Genomic DNA, 14184 nt, shown 5'->3' with positions numbered 1-14184 from the left:
GACCGGGTTTCAGCTCGATAGGACCTGCCGTTCTTGACATATTGTAAAAATTGGAATACAAATAATTAAAAGGTTGTTTCTGGACAACACCCCTTCCCCCAATAAGACCCCAATTAAAATAATAAAGTGAACTATACTTTAGGGTGCATTCCCACGAACATATATCGGCTCGGTTTTCATGCCGAGCCGATATACGTTGTCCTCGTGTGCAGGGGGGTGGAAGAGCCAGGAGCAGGAACTGAGCTCCCGCCCCCTCTCTGCCTCCTTTCCGCCCCTCTGCACTATTTGCAATTGGGAGAGGCGGACCGGGGGCGGGGCTAATTCTCGGGGACTTAGCCCCACCCCCGTCCCACCTCCTTTCATTGCAAATAGTGCAGAGGGGCGGAGAGGAGGCAGAGAGGGGGCGGGAGCTTAGTTCCTGCTCCTGGCTCTTCGATCCTCCCACCCCATGCACACGAGGACAACGTATATCGGCTCGGCGTGAAAACCGAGCCGATATACGTTCGTCTGAATGCAGCCTTAGTCCCAGTGCTTGTTGTGACAGATGATCAGGAGATCGCTGCATCATCACTTTCCTGCATTGTTCCGTTCCAGGAGAACGAGCAGGCTAAAAAAACGTTCAGATTCCCACGATTGGTGGCCTGTTGGGCATCTGCACCCCACAGCTCATCCTGTGTAAAAGTACCCTAGGTTGCGTATCCTAAGGGAAATGTTTTTATAATGAAAAAGTGTGTGTTCTCTTCACTTGAACCTACTTATTTACATTGTATTATGCCTGTAGCCATCCTTTATCAGTGCCTAATAGGCTTCAGTACTTGGTAGAACCTGAGGCTATTCATGTGCCTCCAGCTGCCAGGGCAACAGATCAACAAACCACAATCCTATTGCAGGAGTTGTTACAGGTGGAGCCTCCTCCCCTTGAAACCATGTATATGCTGCAGTTGACCACGGCATACTGGATGTTAAAGGTTTTTTTAAAAATTTTAACATGCTTAAAACTGTGTAAAATAAAGAAAAAACTGCATACTATAGAGGCTCCCCGTCGGCTGCTGGTGTCCTGGTGTATTCCTGCTGTACATTGTGCACGCAACCATTAGCCAATCACAGGCTTCAGTGGTCATGAAAGTATTGTCACTGAAGCCTGTGTATGAGTGGTCACATGCAGAGTGTGACATGTACAGGGATACTCTATAGTTGGTGAATATGCATTTTTTTCTGTGTTTGGCACAACTTTAAACCTTTTGAGTTTTTTTCTTTTAAACCTGGAAAACCCCTTTAAGGGACTTTTTACACAGGACGGAATATGCCGCAAATATTGTTATAGAATATGTCCTCTTGCGGAATGTGCAGCATCAAAATCCGTACTGCTTAATGTGTAGATTTTGGTGCAGCATTGGAAATAGCATAAGGCTGCCGGCAATTCTGCATCAAAATCTGCATTTGCAGAATATTCCATGCCATCTGAAAGGTCCCTTAAATCAGGGGTCCCCAACTCCAGTCCTCAGGGCCACCAACAGGTCATGTTTTTAGGATATCCTATGGTAAGAACACCTGTGGCAATGTGTGAGGCACCAACAATAATTATATCACCTCTGCAATACTGAGGAAATCCTGAAAACATGACCTGTTGGCGGTCCCTGAGGACTGGAGTTGGGGAACACTGCCTTAAATGACTCGGGTCAGATATTTCTCCAACTGTGGCTATTAGTACAGAAGCCTGGCTGTTATTAAACAGCTAAGCACATCATGTCCACGCATCACTTAGACCAGAGTGCTAGAAATAGGCGAAAGCCTTACCCATCAAATACATTCTATCTATATAGTGCAGAAAAAAAATTTCAGTGTAAATTGACCTGCGGTGGAGCTTTTAAATTTGCTGCATTTCAATTTTCGCTGTAGATTTTCAGGACAGACCTCACCTATTCAATGAGGGATGAAAGGCGCTCCAAATCTGTAACACATGCAGATGGCATGGATCCACACCAAGAACTGCAGGAGATTCCCTGCTGCAGAGATTGCACCCAATGTCAGTGTACCTATACAGTTTTTGTGGCATTTTTTGATCCAAACCCAGAAATGGATTCAAAAGAAACTTGAAAGATAAAGAACTTATACTTCTCCTTCCTGCTGCATCCAATTCTGACTTTGACTCAAACTGCATTCAAAAGCACAAGTGTGTTTCTAGTCAAATTGGATTATTACAAATTTGTCTATTTTCTAGGTTTAAAAAAAATCCTAAAGTCCATTTTTAATCTTAACAGAAAATCCCAATACGAACTCTGAGGGGAATTTCATGTCATTGCCAAATTGTGAATTAAACAATGACGAGATCAGGTGTTACTCTTCAGAAGAAAACCTCCGAACCATTAAACGCAGAAGTGCTAACAGAGGGAAGAAGCCGTACTCCTGTTCAGAATGTGGAAAATGTTTTATATCAAAATCCCATCTTGTTAGACATCAAAGAATTCACACAGGAGAGAAGCCGTATTCATGTTCTGAATGTGGGAAATGTTTTAAACTAAAATCACATCTCAGTACACACCAAAGAATTCACACAGGGGAGAAGCCGTATTCATGTTCAGAATGTGGGAAATTTTTTATTAATAAATACAGACTTAAAGATCACCAGAAAATTCACAGAGTGGAGAAACCATTTATGTGTTCTGAATGTGGAAAATGTTTCATATGGAAATCAGTTCTTGATAAACATCAAAGAATTCACACAGGAGAGAAGCCATTTCCATGTTCTGAATGTGGGAAATGTTTTACGGATAAATCGATTCTCATTAGACATGAGAGAATTCACACAGGAGAAAAGCCATTTTCATGTTTAGAATGTGGGAAATATTTTATGCTGAAATCAGATCTTGTTAAACATCAGAAAATTCACATAGGAGAGAAGCCGTATTCATGTTCAGAATGTGGGAAATGCTTTATCAATAAACATAAACTCAAGTATCATCAGAAAACACACACAGGAGCAAAACCATTTTCATGTTCTGAATGTGGGAAATGTTTTACAGAAAAATCAAATCTTGTTGCACATGAGAGAATCCACACAGGAAAGAAGCCGTATTCATGTTCCCACTGCGGGAAATGTTTTACACTAAAATTAACTCTTGTAAGACATGAGAGAATCCACACAGGAGAGAGGCCATTTTCTTGTTCAGCATGTGGAAAATGTTTTAGGTGCAAATCAGATCTTGTTACGCATGAGAGAATTCACACAGGAGAAAAACCATATTCATGTTCAGCATGTGGGAAAAGTTTCAGAAATAAATCACAACTTGCTGCTCACAAGAAAATTCACACAGAGAAGAAGCCGTTTTGATGTTTCATATGTAAAAAATGTTTTACAAGAAAATCAAATTTTGAAAATTATTAGAGAATTTGGAGAGAGAAGGAACCTTTCTTGTGTGTAACGTGCAAAAGGCTGGAAAAAGCAAAAAAGATCTTTAATATATCAGGTTATTCACAGACATCAAACAGCCAGTAAGCGTTTTACTATGTGGAAATAGCCTGGATCTATCAAACACCTAAATGGTTGGTCAACTGTGAGCGGGATTCATATGAAAATGTATTGTGGATATGAGAGGAGCCTCTACTTTCAAAGCCGTGAAGCTGAATTGTGAACATGAACCTTGCTTCTAATCATTAATTCACCAACTAGAAGAAAACACAGAGTGACATACTGAAAAAGTAAAGAAACTCCATATAAAGATTTTTTTATATATTTAATTTGAATGTATGTGGACTTTAATTCAAAAAATATATAATGATAAAGGTGATGGAACGGAACACAAAAAAGTAAATAAATTGAATTTAATTTTTTTTTAAGGCAGAATAATTCAGCGACTTATTCAATTTTCTTCTGTGATACAAATACCTGGTAGGGTTGGTGTGAAGAAAAAACAGGTGGAGCATTTTTTTAGGGGTGAACAGGTAAATGGTGGAAGAAATATGCCACAACTGTAAAATGTGAGTATGACAGGAACTGGAAGAAGAGCGTAGAAATATACTGGGGTGCAACCAAACTTTCTAAGGCCACTCCTACACATAATTACCGTGACGTTTAAACGCCATGGTATAATGCTCCCCTTGATTTCAATGGGCCTCGCAGACATGCGCTTAATCGCGCCATTTTCTAACGCCATGATTTTCGAGCACTGTCTGCCCCATTTAGTTAGTACAGTTACAACTGGCAGAACAGTTAGTAGGGATACATGCAATATCAAAAATAACCAAAAGCTTCTAAACTGTATGGTGACTACTGCTAGACGTTTGACCAACAAACTAGACAAACTAGAAGTAATAATGTCTGAGGAGAAGTAGAACATAGTGGGAATAACGGAGACCTCATTGGATGAAAGCTGTGACTTGGCGGAGAACTTGCAGGGTTACAGTTTGTTCAGAAGGGATCATAAAAAATGGAAAGGGGGAAGGGTTTGTCTTTTATGTAAAATCCTGTTTAAAGCCCACATTACGGAAAGATATATGGAAGGGAGATGAACATGTAGAGTATCTATGGGTGGAAATACATGGAGGGAAAAACAACAGTAAAATCCTCCTGTGGGTTTTCTATAGGCCACCAAATATAACAGAAGCTACTGAAAGTCTATTATTGAAGCAAATGCATGAAGCAGCAAATTACAATGAGGTCATTATTATGGTGGACTTTAACTATTCGGATATAATATAGGAAGCCAAAACCTGTAGATCCCACAAAGGGAACAACTTTCTGTTAATTACTAAAGATAATTACCTTACACAACTTGTACAGGACCAACTAGAGGGAAGGTCATTTTTGGACCTAATACTAACCAACAAACCTGACAGAATAACAGGATGCAGGTTGGGGAGCACTTGGAAAATGGTGACCATAAAAAGTTTCAACTTGTCCTTCAAAAGAGAATTTTATAGGGGAGCTACGTAAATACTAAAATACTAAAGTTTAGAAAGCTCAAGTTTGATGCCCTTAACCTTATTGACTGAGATAATGTCGTCAAAAATAAGAGTACAAACAATAAATAGGAAACGTTAATAATTATTTACTGTGAGCGGTTCATACTTCACAGGAATAAAAGATTTAGTATTAGGAGAAATTCAATGTGGCTTAATAAAGATGTAAGGGGGGCAATAAAGAGCGTAAATGAAGCATTTAAACTACTAAAACAAGAAGGCCACAATGAAGGAAAATCCGATAAGGAAAAAAATAAATGATGTAAAAATTAGATTAAACATCAAAAATAAACTCAGCAGCACCGTGATCCTCTACATCTGTAACTACTACACCCGACTTATTGCCAGAGAGTAAAACTAACCCTAAAGTGTTCTTAAAATAGTAAAAAGATTAATACTGAAAGTGTTTGCCCTTTAATAAGTAATGTAGGAAAAATAGTAGAGGGTGATGAGGAGAAAACAAATCTATTAAATAGCTTTTTTTTTACAGTGTATGGAGGAAAACGAAATGTCAGATGAGATGCAGAGTGATAATGTAAACTCTCCACTAAACGTCACAGGAGTATGCCCCGATGACATACACGCCCGGGTTTTGAGGTTATGTGATACATAGACCCTTTTTTTCTTATATTTAAGGACTCTAGAGTGACAGGGTCTATTTCACTGCATTGGCGCATAGCCAGTGTGGTGCTGATATTCAAAATAGGGTCAAAAAGAGAACCTGGAAATTTCAGGCTGGTAAGTCTTACTTCTATGGTGGGTAAAATGTTTGAAGGGTTTCTAAGAGATGCCATCCTGGAGGATCTCAAGGAAAATAACTGTATAATTCTGTATTAGCATGGGTTTGTGGGAGATCACTTCTGTCACACCAACCTGATCCGCTTCTACCAGGAGGTAAGTTCTAGACTGGACCGGAGAGTCACTGGATCTTGTGTATCTGGACTTTTCCAAAGTGTTTGATACTGCGCCACATAAAAGGTTGGTCTATAAAATGAGAATGCTTGGTCTGGGTGAGAATGTGTGTAGGTAGGTAAGTAACCAGTCAGTGATAGAAAGCCGAGGAGTGTTGTAAATGGTACATTCCCTGATTGGGTCACCATTACTAGTGGGGTACCACAGAGGGCAGTATTAGGCCAGATTCTTTTTAATATAGTAATAACCTGGTAGAAAGATTGCTTAGTAGAATATCAATTTTTGCAGATGACATAAAACTGTGTAAAGATATGAACACAAGAGGACACAAGAAGGTCTGGATAAGTTGGTGGCTTTGGCAGAAAAGTGGCAAATGAGGTTTAACACTGATAAATGTAAGATTCTGCACATGGGCAGAGGAAATACATGTCACTAGAGATGAGCGAACGTACTCGTCCGAGCTTGATGCTTGTTCGAGTATTAGCGTGTTCGAGATGCTCGTTACTCGAGACGAGTACCACGCGATGTTCGAGTTACTTTCACTTTCATCTCTGAGACGTTAGCGCGCTTTTCTGGCCAATAGAAAGACAGGGAAGGCATTACAACTTCCCCCCTGCGACGTTCAAGCCCTATACCACCCCCCTGCTGTGAGTGGCTGGGGAGATCAGGTGTCACCCGAGTATAAAAATCGGGCCCTCCCGCGGCTCGCCACAGATGCATTCTGACAGAGATCAGGGACAGTGCTGCTGGTGCCGGAGCTGCTATAGGGAGAGCGTTAGGAGTTATTTTAGGCTTCAAGAACCCCAACGGTCCTTCTTAGGGCCACATCTAACCGTGTGCAGTAGTGTGGAGGCTGCTTTTTGCAGTGTTGCACATTTTGTTTTTTTTGTATATCGGCCGTGCAGAGCATTACGTCCTGCAGTAATTTTACATTGTCCAGGGCCAGTAGTGGTGAGGCAGGGACTGAAGACATATTTAGTGTATATGCGCAGTGGGCCTTTCCAAAAACATTTGGGAAAAAAAATATATTTGGGCTGCCTGTGACCGTTCTCAGTGTACTGGGTCTCTGTTGGGGGTAGTTGTCCTAATTCATACGCAGCCAGCTAAGGCCTCCTTCCCACGAACGGATTTCCGCCGCGTAATTCGCGGCGAAAATCCGCTGCGTTGCCCGCAGCTATTAGGTTCTATTGAACCTAATAGCACAATGCTCACGATGCGTAATTCCACCGCGGAATTACGCACCGCGATTTCTCCCGTCCTCACCCGCAGCATGCTCTATTTTCTGCGGGTGAGGACGGGCTGTACGCACTGACGGCTTCCATTGCAGTCAATGGAAGCCGTCCATTCACGCTATCTCCCGCTGTAACCAGCGGGAGATAGCGTGAAAAAACGCTTTCCCGCCCACCGCCGAGCGTCATATGACGCCAAATGACGCGGTCCGGCCGCGTCACGTGACACGGCCGGCCATGCACGTGACACGGCTGGTGACGCGAGGGCGGTGGGCGGTGACGGGCGGTGACGCGCGGCGGTGGGCGGGGAAGCGATTTCACGCTATCTCCCGCAGGTAAGTATAGGGGCTCTGGGGGGCGCCGTGACGGGCTTCACAGCGGAATATTACGCTGCGGAGCCCGTCACGCTCGTGGGAAGGAGGCCTTAGTGTTACAGCAGGCTTGCGCAAAATTCTTTTCTGCCTCTGTGTTGCCTCTTACATCACCGCTGTATTCCTGTCCACAAGTGTACTGGGTCTCTGCTGGGGGTAGTTGTCCTAATTCATACGCAGCCAGCTAAGTGTTACAGCAGGCTTGCGCAAAATTCTTTTCTGCCTCTGTGTTGCCTCTTACATCACCGCTGTATTCCTGTCCACAAGTGTACTGGGTCTCTGCTGGGGGTAGTTGTCCTAATTCACTGTTTGAGCGCAAGCGCAAGTACGCCGCCACGCACCCGCACGCTCAAGCGTTAAACGTGCACATAGCCAAATTGATCAGCCTGGAGATGCTGCCGTATAGGCTTGTGAAAACGGAGGCTTTCAAAAGCATGATGGCAGCGGCGGCCCCGCGCTACTCGGTTCCCAGTCGCCACTACTTTTCCCAATGTGCCGTCCCAGCCCTGCACGACCACGTCTCCCGCAACATTGTACGTGCACTCACCAACGCGGTTACTGCCAAGGTCCACTTAACTACGGACACGTGGACAAGCACAGGCGGGCAGGGCCACTATATCTCCCTGACAGCATATTGGGTGAATTTAGTGGAGGCTGGGACAGAGTCAGAGCCTGGGAACGCTCACGTCCTACCCACCCCCAGAATTGCGGGCCACAGCTCGGTGCTGGTATCTGCGGCAGTGTATGTTTCCTCCACTAAACCACCCTCCTCCTCCTCCTCCAACGCAACCTCTGTCTCGCAATCAAGATGTGTCAGCAGCAGCAGCACGTCGCCAGCAGTCGGTGTCGCACGGCGTGGCAGCACAGCGGTGGGCAAGTGTCAGCAGGCCGTGCTGAAACTACTCAGCTTAGGAGAGAAGAGCCACATGGCCCACGAACTGCTGCAGGGTCTGACAGAGCAGACCGACCGCTGGCTTTCGCCGCTGAGCCTCCAACCGGGCATGGTCGTGTGTAACAACGGCCGTAACCTGGTGGCGGCTCTGCAGCTCGGCAGCCTCACGCACGTGCCATGCCTGGCCCATGTCTTTAATTTGGTGGTTCAGCGCTTTCTGAAAAGCTACCCACACTTGTCATACCTGCTCGGAAAGGTGCGCCGGGTCAGCGCACATTTCCGCAAGTCCAAGACGGACGCTGCCACCCTGCGGACCCTGCAACATCGGTTTAATCTGCCAGTGCACCGATTGCTGTGTGACGTGCCCACACGGTGCCCACACGCGCTCCACATGTTGGCCAGACTCTATGAGCAGCGTAGAGCTATAGTGGAATACCAACTCCAACATGGGCGGCGCAGTGGGAGTCAGCCTCCTGAATTCTTTACAGAAGAGTGGGCCTGGTTGGCAGCCATCTGCCAGATCCTTGGAAACTTTGAGGAGTCTACCCAGATGGTGAGCGGGGATGCTGCAATCATTAGCGTCACCATTCCTCTGCTATGCCTCTTGAGAAGTTCCCTGCAAAGCATAAAGGCAGACACTTTGCGCTTGGAAACGGAGGCGGGGGAAGACAGTATGTCGCTGGATAGTCAGAGCACCCTCATGTCTATATCTCAGCGCGTTGAGGAGGAGGGGGAGGAGCATGAGGAGGAGGGGGAAGAGACAGCTTGGCCCACTGCTGAGGGTACCCATGCTGCTTGCCTGTCATCCTTTCAGCGTGTATGGCCGGAGGAGGAGGAGGATCCTGAAAGTGATCTTCCTAGTGAGGACAGCCATGTGTTGCGTACAGGTACCCTGGCACACATGGCTGACTTCATGTTAGGATGCCTTTCTCGAGACCCTCGCGTTACACGCATTCTGGCCACTACGGATTACTGGGTGTACACACTACTCGACCCACGGTATAAGGAGAACCTTTCCACTCTCATACCCGAAGAGGAAAGGGGTTCGAGAGTGATGCTATACCACAGGACCCTGGCGGACAAACTGATGGTAAAATTCCCATCCGACAGCGCTAGTGGCAGAAGGTGCTGTTCCGAGGGCCAGGTAGCAGGGGAGGCGCAGAGATCAGGCAGCATGTACAGCGCAGGCAGGGGAACATTCTCCAAGGCCTTTGCCAGCTTTATGGCTCCCCAGCAAGACTGTGTCACCGCTCCCCAGTCACGGCTGAGTTGGCGGGAGCACTGTAAAAGGATGGTGAGGGAGTACGTAGCCGATCGCACGACCTTCCTCGGTGACACCTCTGCCCCCTACAACTACTGGGTGTCGAAGCTGGACACGTGGCCTGAACTCGCGCTGTATGCCCTGGAGGTGCTTGCTTGTCCTGCGGCTAGCGTCTTGTCAGAGAGGGTGTTTAGTGCGGCTGGGGGAATCATCACAGATAAGCGTACCCGCCTGTCAACCGACAGTGCCGACAGGCTTACACTCATCAAGATGAACAAAGCCTGGATTTCCCCAGACTTCTCTTCTCCACCAGCGGACAGCAGCGATACCTAAGCAATACGTAGGCTGCACCCGTGGATGGAAGCATCGTTCTCTATCACCACCATCAAAAACGGGGACCTTTTTGCTTCATCAATCTGTGTATTCTATTCATCCTTCTCCTCCTGAAACCTGACGTAATCACGCCGAACGGGCAATTTTTCTTAGGCCCACAAGGCTCAGTCATATAATTTTTGTAAACAATTTTCATACGTTTCAATGCTCATTAAAGCGTTGAAACTTTCACCTGAACCAATTTTTATTTTAACTGGGCTGCCTCCAGGCCTAGTTACCAATTAAGCCACATTAACCAAAGCGATTAATGGGTTTCACCTGCCCTCTTGGTTGGGCATGGGCAATTTTTCTGACGTACATTAGTACTGTTGGTACACCAATTTTTTGGGGCCCTCGCCTACTGTGTAATCCAATTAATTTTTTGCCCACCTGCATTAAAGCTTACGTTACATCAGCTGTGATGGGCAATGCAATGGGATATATTTATGTACTGCCGGTGGCTTCCTGGCACCCACCCATGCTGTGGGTCCACAGGGAGTTGTAACTGCATGTGTCCACTTCTAAAGAACCCCAGTCTGACTGGGGCATGCAGTGTGGGCCGAAGCCCACCTGCATTTAATCAGACGTTACCTCAGCTGTGATGGGCACTGCAATGGGATACATTTATGTACAGCCGGTGGGTTCCAGGGAGCCACCCATGCTGTGGGTGCACACGGAATTCCCATTGCGGAGTTGTACCTGCCTGTGACTATTTATAAAAAAACGCAGTCTGACTGGGGCATGCAGACACCTTGACAGAATGAATAGTGTGTGGCACATAGGTTCCCCATTGCTATGCCCACGTGTGCAGCTCCTGATGGCGGTGGCACAGGATTATATTTCTCATTGCTTCTGTACAGCATTGTGGGCTATCGCCCCGCCCCTTTTAAAGAGGGTCGCTGCCTAGCCGTGCCAACCCTCTGCAGTGTGTGCCTGCGGTTCCTCTGGCAGACGCACTTATAAATAGACATGGGTGGTGTGGCATGAGTGCAGCTGAAGGCTGCACATGGACACTTTGGTGTGCGCTGTGGACACTGCGTCATGCGGGGGGTGGAGGGGGGGGGTTGGCAGCATGTAACCCAGGAGAAGTGGCAGTGGAGTGTCATGCAGGCAGTGATTGTGCTTTGTTGGAGGTAGTGTGGTGCTTAGCTAAGGTATGCATTGCTAATGAGGGCTTTTCAGCAGTAAAAGTTGTTGGGGGGGGGGCCCACTCTTGCCGTTATTGTGGCTTAATAGTGGGACCTGGGAACTTGAGATGCAGCCCAACATGTAGCCCCTCGCCTGCCCTATCCGTTGCTGTGTCGTTCCCATCACTTTCTTGAAATGCCCGATTTTCACAAATGAAAACCTTAGTGAGCATCGGCGATATACAAAAATGCTCGAGTCGCCCATTGACTTCAATGGGGTTTGTTACTCGAAACGAACCCTTGAGCATCGCGAAAATTTCGTCCCGAGTAACGAGCACCCGAGCATTTTGGTGCTCGCTCATCTCTACATGTCACCATTAAACACTAAATGGGAAACCACTGGGGAACACTGACATGGAAAAGCACTTGGGTGTTTTAGTTAATTGTAAGCTTAACTGGAGCAGCCAGTGTCAGGCAGCTGCTGCCAAGGCAAATAGGATCATGGGGAGCATCAGAAGAGATCTAGCGGCACATGACGAGAACATTGTTCTTCCTCTTTGCAAGTCACTGGTCAGACCACACATGGAATATTGTGGACAGTTTTGGGCACCGGTACTCAAGAAGGATATATCAGAGCTTGAGTGGGTACAAAGGCGGGCAACTGAAGTAATAAACGGAATGGGTGGACTACAATACCCAGAGAGGTTATCAATATTGGGATTATTTTGTTTAAAAAAAACAAAACCGTTGGCTGAGAGGTGACCTAATAAATGCAGAGACCTCTCCCATCTGTTTATACCCAGGACCACACCTGTAACAAAGGGGCGCACTCTGGGGGTTCTTTACTGTAAGAGCAGTGAGACTATGGAACTCAAGGCCTGATGACGTGTTGATGGTGAACTCGCTAAGGCACAAGAGGGGCCTAGATGACTTTCTTGGGCGATACAAATAGTATATGTTATAATCATTAATAACTTCAGTAGGGTTGGTGATCTGGAGATCATTCCGATTGCCAGATGACTAGTATCGCTAGCGATAAAGGAAAAACAAAAGAAAAATGAAAAGTGAGTAGGAAGTGAAGGGGTTTAGCTGCAGCCATACAGTGCGATGTCACTGATATCATAGCAACATGTTATTCTGTATCTGCTGACATCGCCCAGAGTGGGCAGAAGAGTACCAGAGTTACATAGGATAGTTTTTCTGTGAAGAAGAAAGACCCTCAACACAAACTCCCTTGATTTTTCCATAGAATTTCTGCCGGATGCTTGTTCAAGACGTATGGCAGTTTATTTTATTTATTGCTCTTTCTACTTGTGACTTTGAATACTTGTGCTACACCTATAAGTCAACCATAAATAATAAGGTGCTGTAGGGCGATAAACTCACTACAGCAAAACATGTATCCCAACATAAACAATCACTAGAAGGGTATCAATCCTTATTAGGCCGACTTCACATCTGTGTCGGGAACCTCGATTTACAAAAAAACGTAATAGAGATCAAAGTGTTGCATCGATCAACAAATGGTACTATTAAAAAGTACAGCAAATCCCACAAAAAAGAACTCCTTTCACAACACAGTTGACAAAAAAAGAAAAATGTTATGGGTCTTCGAATGCAAAACAAAAAAAGACATAAAAAAAAAAAAGTGTGAAAAAGTTGAAAAAAAAAAAACAACTTGCCTGTATAAATTTGATATTGATGTACTGGCTTGCAGAATTAATTAAACATATTATTTATACTGCACAGTAAACACTGTTAAAAAAAAAAAAATAATAAAACATACCAGAGTTGCAGATTTTGATAATCTTGCCTCTAGAAAAAAAAATGGAATAAAAATAAAAAGCAATGAAAATGTTATATGTTCTCAAAAATGGGATAAATAAAGGTAGCAAAAAACAAGACCTCATCGAGCTCCATCAGTGGAAAAGTAAAAATGTTATGGCTCTTGAAATATGGCAACACAAAAACTAATCTTGAAAAAAAAGTGTATGTCTGTGTACAAAAAGACTGTATAAACTTGGTGTCGCCGGAATCATGCTGACCCAGAGAATAATGTTATCATATTACTTATTATCCACACACTATGCTGTAAAAATAAAATCCAAAAAAACAAATGGCAGAATTTTTTTTTTCCCCCAATCCCTTACCACACCCTTCCCTTTTTCTATAACCTAAATATGTCCACCGTAATACGAAAGCGAGATAAAGCCTGACAATTAAATATGATTGTGACGTCATCACTGGTTCTTCAGTCACCACTTATCCTCTTCATTACTAAGCCCCGCCCATTCACCTGGTGATCACATGATGACATCATCACAGGTCCTTCAGCTATTGCAGTGTAACAGATATAGAGCAGGTCTGTTATCAGTTAGCAGATTTCTCATTATTCAGAGGCTTGTAAGCAGAGGATATGGTAAAATACAAGAGGCGCATTTTGTGTGGTTTTGGGGCCTTTTCTTGCTGGAATTTTTGTAGTTAAAATAAAACGGTAAAGAGAAATCCTTGCGGTGAGCTCAGACTTGTTACATGTGGATTTTACCCTTCGGATTGTAAATTGAGAGGTCTGTAGAACAAGCATTAGCAAGTCTACAGCTTAATCAGAACCAGTGGTGTAGCTATAAGGGCCAATTGCAATTGTAACCAGGTCCCTGAAGAAGGGTCCCGAGGGACATTCCCACCACACTAAACCCACTCCCAAAGTGCCGATCATCATTACTTGCGCTCACAGCCGAATCTCTTCCTCTGGTCTCCGGAGCTTTAGAGAAGGGGACTTAAATGTTTCAGTAATCTGCTGATATGCAACCTCGCAGTCGTATTTATCCTTTTCAAGCAACATGGCTGAAGAAGGACATCACTTCCGAAATGTCACTACAAGTGCTGCAGTTTACACTACATCTTTGAAGCCCTTGTGGAACGGTTAAAAGATCTGGGAATGTTTAGCTTCAAAAAAGAAGGCTGAGAGGAGACTATGGCCGCCTGCAGACGGGCAGAAATTCCGCGGCAGGATTTCCGCCGCTGGAAGCCTGCATAGGATCGCATTAACAAACACAATCCT

The 14184-nt window shown here is 44.9% G+C and overlaps 2 protein-coding genes across 2 annotated transcripts in view; one reads left to right on the top strand and one right to left on the bottom strand.

Moving 5' to 3' along the window:
* Positions 1 to 3831, top strand: part of LOC136608755 (zinc finger protein 271-like) — a 122218-nt gene extending 118387 nt beyond the window's left edge. Inside the window, exon 7 of the mRNA XM_066589128.1 lies at positions 2455 to 3831. Coding sequence (XP_066445225.1) covers positions 2455 to 3331 — 877 coding nt within the window. The 3' untranslated portion in view covers positions 3332 to 3831. The remainder of the gene's footprint in view (positions 1 to 2454) is intronic.
* LOC136607801 (zinc finger protein 605-like) overlaps positions 1 to 14184 on the bottom strand; it is a 432755-nt gene that overhangs the window by 277798 nt on the left and 140773 nt on the right. The gene's annotated exons all lie outside the window — the stretch shown is intronic.

The sequence above is a fragment of the Eleutherodactylus coqui genome, chromosome 1, assembly GCF_035609145.1.
Source record: "Eleutherodactylus coqui strain aEleCoq1 chromosome 1, aEleCoq1.hap1, whole genome shotgun sequence".
Classification (NCBI taxonomy): domain Eukaryota; kingdom Metazoa; phylum Chordata; class Amphibia; order Anura; family Eleutherodactylidae; genus Eleutherodactylus; species Eleutherodactylus coqui.
The sequence above is the reverse complement of the archived record's forward strand: the minus strand, read 5'-3'. Positions and strand labels throughout refer to the sequence as shown.